Consider the following 8,063-nt stretch of genomic DNA (forward strand, 5'->3'; position numbering starts at 1 on the left):
CATGACTTTATATTGAATTTATTCCCCAAAGGCCAATAAACTGATGACCGCCAATGAATGCAATCAGTTAAGCCACTTAACAGATTAAGTGCATTGAATTAAAACGTTAGGGTCATATACTGCCCTCAGTCTGCAGCAAAACATTCATGTCAGTGGGAATTCCCTGTGCAGACAGAGGGCATTATATGTCCCTCCAGTCTGCATACAGCAAATTGCTTGGCACTATTAATAACCTTAGAAGTAAGACACAGAAATTATATTTGGTACTTTGTGGAAAATGTGCAAGTGGCTTTCTCTAGTCGACCACTAAAGAAATCCTGTTTTGCTCTTCAAATGAAAAACATGAGGGTTTATTAACATAGAAAATTATAATAACCAATGAAAACATTTCCCTTTGCCCACCCACTACTGCCCTAAACACCTCAGAGATTCAGTGTTATAGGAAGATCTGTATGTTACAATATATTTTTTTCTAATACAATTGGGTTTTCTTTTTAAATCTACTCAATGAACAACAAATATATTGCAGTAGTATCAAGTAGTATCAGCTTCGCCTTCATCCAGGATATAGTTGAGTTTTATGACAGTGCTGATAAAGTCACCAAGTTCTACAAAATCAGCAGTGATAATATTGATACCACTTTCTCCTGGTTTCTGAGTTCGGACCCAATGCATCATTGCAGGAAGAGCCCTGAGGAGGAAAAGGAAGAAAAGTTATTTATAAAGAAGCAAGACAAGTATTTTGAGTGGAGTTTTATAAAGCACTTAGCATTGACTTCACTTTGCTCCCCATGGTAAAATGCCCACTGACTTCAATTAGGCCACTGCTGAGCACTTTTGAAATTTCCACCCTTTCCTCCTTTAATTCCCTGTGTAGAATACATCTTGATTATATTTCAGTTTCTTAAGGATTAATGCAAACATTTAATACAGGGGTCAGCAACCTCTGGCACGCGGCTCGCCAGGGTAAGCACCCTGGCGGGCCGGGCCAGTTTGTTTACCTGCCGCGTCTGCAGGTTCGGCCGATCGCGGCTCCCACTGGCCGCGGTTTGCCACTCCAGGCCAATGGGGGCAGCGGGAAGCTGCGGCCAGCACCTCCCTCGGCCGCGCCACTTCTTGCAGCCCCCATTGGCCTGGAGCGGCGAACCGCGGCCAGTGGGAGCCGCAATTGACCGAACCTGCGGATGTGGCAGGTAAACAAACTGGCCCGGCCCGCCAGGGTGCTTACCCTGGCGAGCTGTGTATCAGAGGTTGCTGACCCCTGATTTAATAGAAACATGTCATGCAATCCCACAGCAACTGGTTAGGAAGGAGAAATAACAGAGAAAACAAGTCGTACATGCTAGGTTGACACATCATAGAAAGCTTTGAGAAACATTCTGCTTACATAGTGGATGCTGTCTATTGTTCTCACACTTCATTCTTCATTGTTTCACTTCACAAAAACAAGACCTTTGTTTCCCAAAAGTTCCATTGCTCCTGATAGTTATTTCCCATCAAGATTTAGAGTTATATTAAATTTTAGTTTGGGACACTGGAACACTGCTGAATATCCCTTTCTTTACAAAACTGTATATCACACATTCAATAGTCAAGTCATGGGTTATGTTCCATCATGAGTTTGTGTCTTTATGATTAGTTAGTGGAAGAAAATAAGTGCAGACTTACTGGTTGTTTTTGAGACAGGGTGGAGTTATTAGGTCAGGCACCCAGAGGTGGGATATTGGACTGCAAAATGTATCTCTGTGTGTATCTTTATAGCCTAGAGCTCTCTGTGAAGCCATGAAGGCTATACCACGATCTCTAATAACCTATATATGGAGAAGATTTCTGATACCAGATGACTCTTTAATCCTACAGATAAAGGCATAACAAGATCCAATGGCTGGAAGATGAAGTTAGCGAAGTTCAAATTAAATAAATGTGCACATGTTTAACAGTGAAGGTAATCGATCATTGAAGCAAATTACCAAATTCTCCAGTATTTGGAGTCTTAAAATCAAGATTAAATGTCTTTCTAAAAATATGCTCTAGTTCAACCACACATTACTGGGCTAAAAGGAGGAATTCACTGAGTGAAATCTATGGCCTATGTTATGCAGGAGCTCAGACTAGATCCCTCTGGCCTTAAAATCTACAAATCTGTGACTCCCTCCTGGATTGCACCTGAGGTAGTAATTTTCCCCTATGCAAAGCAAGTGTAAAATTCTGATCTGGTAGCAATACCAATCAGGCCCAATGTTTTGAATGTAAATTAATCTATTCCTGACCAATGGCGTTAGGCAAAATAGTAAGAAAGCAAGCAGAATGGATGAAGGATACAGATTTTACTTATAAGTGACTTAATGACTTTAATTATAAAAGTATTCACTGTTGACACAAAGGTTAATCTGGATCCTATAAAATATTACAAAGAGAAAAGCATAGCACTCCCAGGCCTTGATTCAGATCAGAAAAGCACTTAAACACATGCGAAGTCCACCTCTATTCTTCTTCACACAGTGCACAGTCAACCTGTGGAACTCCTTGCCTGAGGAGGTTGTGAAGGCTAGGACTAATACAGGGTTTAAAAGAGAACTAGATAAATTCATCGAGGTTAAGTCCATTAATGGCTAATAGCCAGGACGGGTAAGAAATGGTGTCCCTAGCCTCTGTTTGTCAGAAGGTGGAGATGGATGGCAGGAGAGAGATCATTTGATCATTGCCTGTTGGGTTCACTCCCTCTGGGGCACCTGGCATTGGCCACCGTTGGCAGACAGGATGCTGGGCTGGATGGACCCTTGGTCTGACCCAGTATGTCCGTTCTTATGTTCTTATTCATCAAAGCATAAAATTTTATTGTATTGATTCCAATAGGACTTAAGCAGATGCTTAAAGTTAAGCATGTGTTCAAGTGCTTTGCTGAATCCAGACCTAATGGAGTATCTTCGTAATTTTATTATGTATAAATCTGAAGAATTTTACTTGGTATTGTTGCATGAAGAACCATGAGAGATACTATGAAACTGGAGAGAGACCATATTGTGATTCCAGGAACCAACATTTGAAAGGAATTTACACTAATCATAGGTGCCGACTCCATGTGTGCTCCAGGGCTGGAGCACCCATGGAAAATAATTAGTGGGTGCTTAGCACCCACTGGCAGCCAGTTCCCCCCTCACCCCCGAGCACCTCCCACCCAGCTGTTTTGCGGTGGTGCAGGAGACTCTGGGAGGAAGGGGGAGGAGCGGGAACGGGGCACGCTCAGGGGAGGGGGAGGAACTGGGCGGGAAGAGGTGGGGAAGAGGCGGGGCAGGGGCGGGGCTTGGGGGAAGGGGTCAGGTGGGCGTGACCTGGGGCAGAGCAGGGGGTTGAGCACTCCCAGGGCCCGGAGGAAACCGGCGCCTATGACACCAACCAGCTTTTCAGGAACTGGACAAATCATAACCAGAGTGACATAGATGAACCAGAGCATGAGGAAACTGATTAAGGGTGGCTCAAAGGGGTTGAAAGCACTCAAAATGTAGTGCCGTATTGAAATGTAAATGATTTTGCTGAACACTGGAGAACTACATTGGGCAGAATTCCCATGGAGGGCATTAAATGGCCTTTCCTTTTAATTCTAGCTTCCTATTTGAGCTCAGAAAGTCTTTTAGATTTAAAAGTGAGGGACCTGATTCTATCTCTAACTAGTTTGATATAGGTTCTTTATTTCTTAAGTACCATCTGCCTTTGATATTTATTTCCACTTGAGGCATAACATCTTCTCTTTGTGGCATACAGACTAACACGGCTGCAACTCTGAAACCTGATTATAATTTTGTAATTCTGTTCCCGACCCAAGAGTTTTCTTATCATCTAAGCCAGTGGTTCTCAAACATATTTGATCATACCCCCCCCCGTTTGTTTTGTCTGTAGTAGTTTACGCCCCAGCCACACAGATACATATATTGATAAAAAAAAAATCAACATGCAACTGTCACGAAATATTACAAACAGAAATGCATTGATTCAAAACAGAGCCAACAATCCACTGTAATAAGAGCAAAACCAAAACTGTGACTGTGGTTGATACTTACAATTAAATATGCACACCGTGACGTAGCAAACGGATTAACGTACAGATGGCAACGGCTTTGTATAATACTGTGCAAGGTTAACGGAAATCTGTCAAAATGCACAGTACCATCTAGAGTCAAATGCACAGCGCTATCTGAGGAACTGATATGTCTGGAGGAATCAGCTTTGCTAGTAATTTATTGCTGTGAGTAAAATGTGTGCCGTAAATTTTTTTTCTAAAGCTTCTCACCCCCCGCCCCCTCCTGTGAATACATTCAGTGCCCGCCCCCCGGGGGGCCTGTGCCTCAGTTTGAGAACCTGTGATGTAATCTATGTAATAAGGTGCCTATCACCTTGATATTTATAATCAATGTTCTTTTTCTCTTCCTAGGTTCAAATCAATCTAACATTTACTAAACTGGTATGCTTCTTACTTTTGGTTAGTATTCTATTTCAGGTTCACCTGAGCTGGTGTGCCTTGACATGAGACCCTTTCAGGTTAAGTGCTGGTAGCTAGCTGATTTCATTTAATATTTCAGACTGAACTTGACTGCACCATCCCCAGTCACATACTGTCAGATAAATTGATAAGGATCTATTGTTGATGGATCTAGAGCAGTGGTTCTCAACTTATTTATGCGGCCCACAATGTGTTACCTGGGCCACAGGGGACAGGTGGCAGGGCAGCGGCAACCCGGACCCCTGCTGTGCGGGGCCGGCCGGCTGTCCACTCCGGACCCCAGTTGCACATCTGCCCCGGACCCTACGGGGCCAGCTGTGAGCCCCGGACCTTGCAGGGTGGGCCAGCAACCCCAGACCCACGACCCCATGGGGCCAGCCAGTGTCCTGGACCCGTGACCCTGTGGGGCCGGCTGGCTGCCCCGGACCCCGCGGGACCACACACAGCCCCAGACTCCAGACCCCCAACACCTCAGGGCTGGCCAGCAGCCTCAACCCTTGGATCCAGCCATGCGGGGTGGGCCGGCAGCCCCAACCCCACCAGGCTGGGCAGCTGGGAACCCAGACCCCACCACGCTGTGTGCTAATTGGGCCGTGGGTTGAGAACCGCTGATCTAGAGAGCTTGCAAACATTAATCATGTGTAGATTAGACTAGACAGCAAATAAAATAAAATAAAATAAATCTTTGCCTAGCAAAGCACAAGACATCTCCATATTAATGCACAGAAAAAAATAAAAGCAGCAAAATACATGGGGCCCAAATTCCGTGCTGGTGTAACTCCACTGACCTCAAGGATTAGGCTCGGGGTATTTTACAAAAGTCTCTTCCGTTAACACTGCATATGATGAGAAGTTCACAGAAAGGGCAGTACATTTCCCTCTTCCCATAATGCCACCTTGAAAATGGCTCTACATCAGTGGTTGCAAGAAACTGTGTGCATTGTTTCGCTTTAGTTCAAACACTCACACATGCTAACAGCAATTATGGGAATAATCCTGGTTTAATGTTCCTCGGGGTCTCTTTGTGATGGCAATACAAAACTTGTTTACCCTTCATTGTAATTTCCAGGCTCTGCATGCCTCAAACTAGTAATTGTCCTCATTAAGGGTTTTAGTCAGGAAAATGCAGACCATGCTGTGTGGCAGCCACCCACATGTTTTTATGCTCACAGAAACCCAGTAGATACCATAGCATTAGTGTATATTCTCTTAGACTATGCTACACTATGCACCTTTTAGTGACACAGCTGTGCCACTACAGCTGTGTGGCTAAAAGGTGAGCAGCGTAGCCGCTCTTTGGCAGCAGGAGAGACCTCCCGCCGACAAAAACCTTCCATCCCCAATGAGGGGCAGTAGTTTTGTTGGCAGGAGACTCTCCCGCTGCCAAAGCGCTGTTCCCACCAGCGCTTTTTGTCAGTAAAACTTTTGTTGTTCAGGGGTGTGTTTTTTTCACACCCCTGAACGACAAAAGTTTTACCGATGAAAATCCAGCGTAGACAAAGCCTTAATCTCTCTAACAAAGTGGATTTTGTGCATGGGCACATGCAATTCTCTCTCCCTATAAACGCATTGCAGCCAACCATGGACCTCACCCTCCTGCAGTTGCATCTATGTAAGCAGATCCCTGTGGCCACCGGGAGTCTGCCTCAAGGGCTTAAATGTCATCCACCTGCAGTATCAGGGCCAAGGATTCCTAACCTTAAACTGGAAAGAGTGACAGAATGGTCTGAGAACATTGGTCTCAGCCCCCAAAATTCACAAGTACTGATCTCAGCTCTGACACAGGCCTTGTTGACACACAAAAGTTGTACTGCTTAAACTATATTGGTACAGTTAAGGTGGTACAACCATTATGGATGCAGCTATATCAGTACCACACAGGAAGTGGAATCAGATATACTGGTACAAGTAAAACTGTGTCTACCCTGGGGGTTGTACTGGTATTACTATTTAGGTAAAAAAGAATCACACCACTACTTAAAATAGTTATACTGGTACCAAAACTACGTAGACCAGACCAGTGCTACCTCTCCATAGCCTTGGGACACCTTAAATCTCTTAAACTCACTTCGCCTCAGTTTCTCTATTTGTAAAATGCTGCCATGACAACCAATAATACTACTTGATGAGTAAATTAGAATGCTTGCTTGCTTGCCTGACAGGACTGTTGTGCGATTTAATTAATAGCAGTAAACGTTCTGAAGTGCTTAGAAGATGAAAAGCCCCATGTGAGTTTGATTGCTGCTGCAAATTAATGGCCAAGTAGTTGAAAGTTCTGACACATGCAAATAAGTTATCGGCACATTTCAAAAAGTTTGGCGGTGCATTTCTATTTGGATAAGCCTTGAAAAGTTTGCATGAATATCTGCAAATTATCTGTATATTATGATGTCTCCTTTTTTAAATGATCTATTAAGAATAATTAGCTGAGTCTTGCTGACTTAGTGGCTGAGGAATTTGCTATGGAATCCACTCCTTGCAATGGAATTATGGTGCCGAATTTCAATTTTCTATTTTATTTTTTTTTAAAAAGAAGATTCTGGGCCTTATGGTTGCAAAAATAACCTTAAAAACATGGGCCACGTGAACAAACTGATGCAGTGTTGCCTGCCTTACACTACATACAGCCAACTGAAATAATAGCTCCGAGAGAGACTGTGCTGCACGATCCAGTAATAGGGTTGCCAACATTCCGAATGCAGAAAACCGAACACCCTTGCCCAGCCCCTGCCCCTACTGTACCCCTTTTCCAAGGCCCTGCCCCCTGCTCACTCCATCTTCCCTCCTTCCGTTGCTCGCTCTCCCCCACCCTCACTCACTCATTTTCACCAAGCTGGGCAGGGGTTTGGGGTGTGGGTGGGGGTGCGGGCTCTGGGCTGGGGCCATAAATGAGGGGTTTTGAGTGTAGGAGGGGGCTCTGGGCTGGGGTAGGGGGATAGGGTGTGGGAGGGGGTATGGGCTCTAGGCTGGGGGTGCAGGCTCCGGGGTGGGGCCAGAAATGAGGGGCTCAGGGTGCGGGGGGACTCTGGGTGGGGGTTGGGGTGCAGAGGGGGTGAGGGCTCCGGCTGGGGGTGCGGGCTCTGGGGTGGGCTGGGGATGATGGGTGTGGGGGGAGGGTTCTGGGCTGGGAATGAGGGGGTCAGAGTGCGGGAAGGGGTGTGGGCTCTGGGAGGGAGTTTGGGTGCGGGAGGGGGCTCAGGGTGCAGGCTCTGGGCCACGCTTACCTCAGGAGGCTCCTGGAAGTGGCCGGCATTTCCCTCTGGCTCCTAGGCTGAGGTGCGGCCAGGCGGCTCTGTGTGCTGCCCTCATCCGCAAAGGCTGCCCCTGCAGCTCCTGTTGGCTGCGGTTCCCAGCCAATGGGAGCTGCGGAGATGGCACTTGGGGTGGGGGCAGTGCACGGTGCCCCTGTGGCCGCGCCTTTGTCTAGGAGCTGGAGGGAAATGCTGGCCACCTCCAGGAGCCGTGCAGAACCAGGGCAGGCAGGGAGCCTTGCCTAGGGCCGGCTCCAGGCACCAGCTTCTCAAGCAGGTGCTTGGGGCAGCCGTTCGGGACAGGGGCGGCAGTT

At 46.4% G+C, this 8,063-nt stretch overlaps 1 protein-coding gene across 1 annotated transcript in view; it reads right to left on the minus strand.

Moving 5' to 3' along the window:
* Positions 1-432: 432 nt before the first annotated feature.
* The window catches only part of PLCXD3 (phosphatidylinositol specific phospholipase C X domain containing 3), a 141,673-nt gene continuing 134,042 nt past the window's right edge, over positions 433-8,063 (minus strand). The window contains exon 3 of the mRNA XM_024198988.2: positions 433-691. Coding sequence (XP_024054756.1) covers positions 535-691 — 157 coding nt within the window. The 3' untranslated portion in view covers positions 433-534. The remainder of the gene's footprint in view (positions 692-8,063) is intronic.

The sequence above is a fragment of the Terrapene carolina genome, unplaced genomic scaffold (genome assembly GCF_002925995.2).
Source record: "Terrapene carolina triunguis isolate 2854851 unplaced genomic scaffold, T_m_triunguis-2.0 Scaffold69, whole genome shotgun sequence".
In the NCBI taxonomy this organism is placed as follows: Eukaryota; Metazoa; Chordata; order Testudines; family Emydidae; genus Terrapene; species Terrapene triunguis.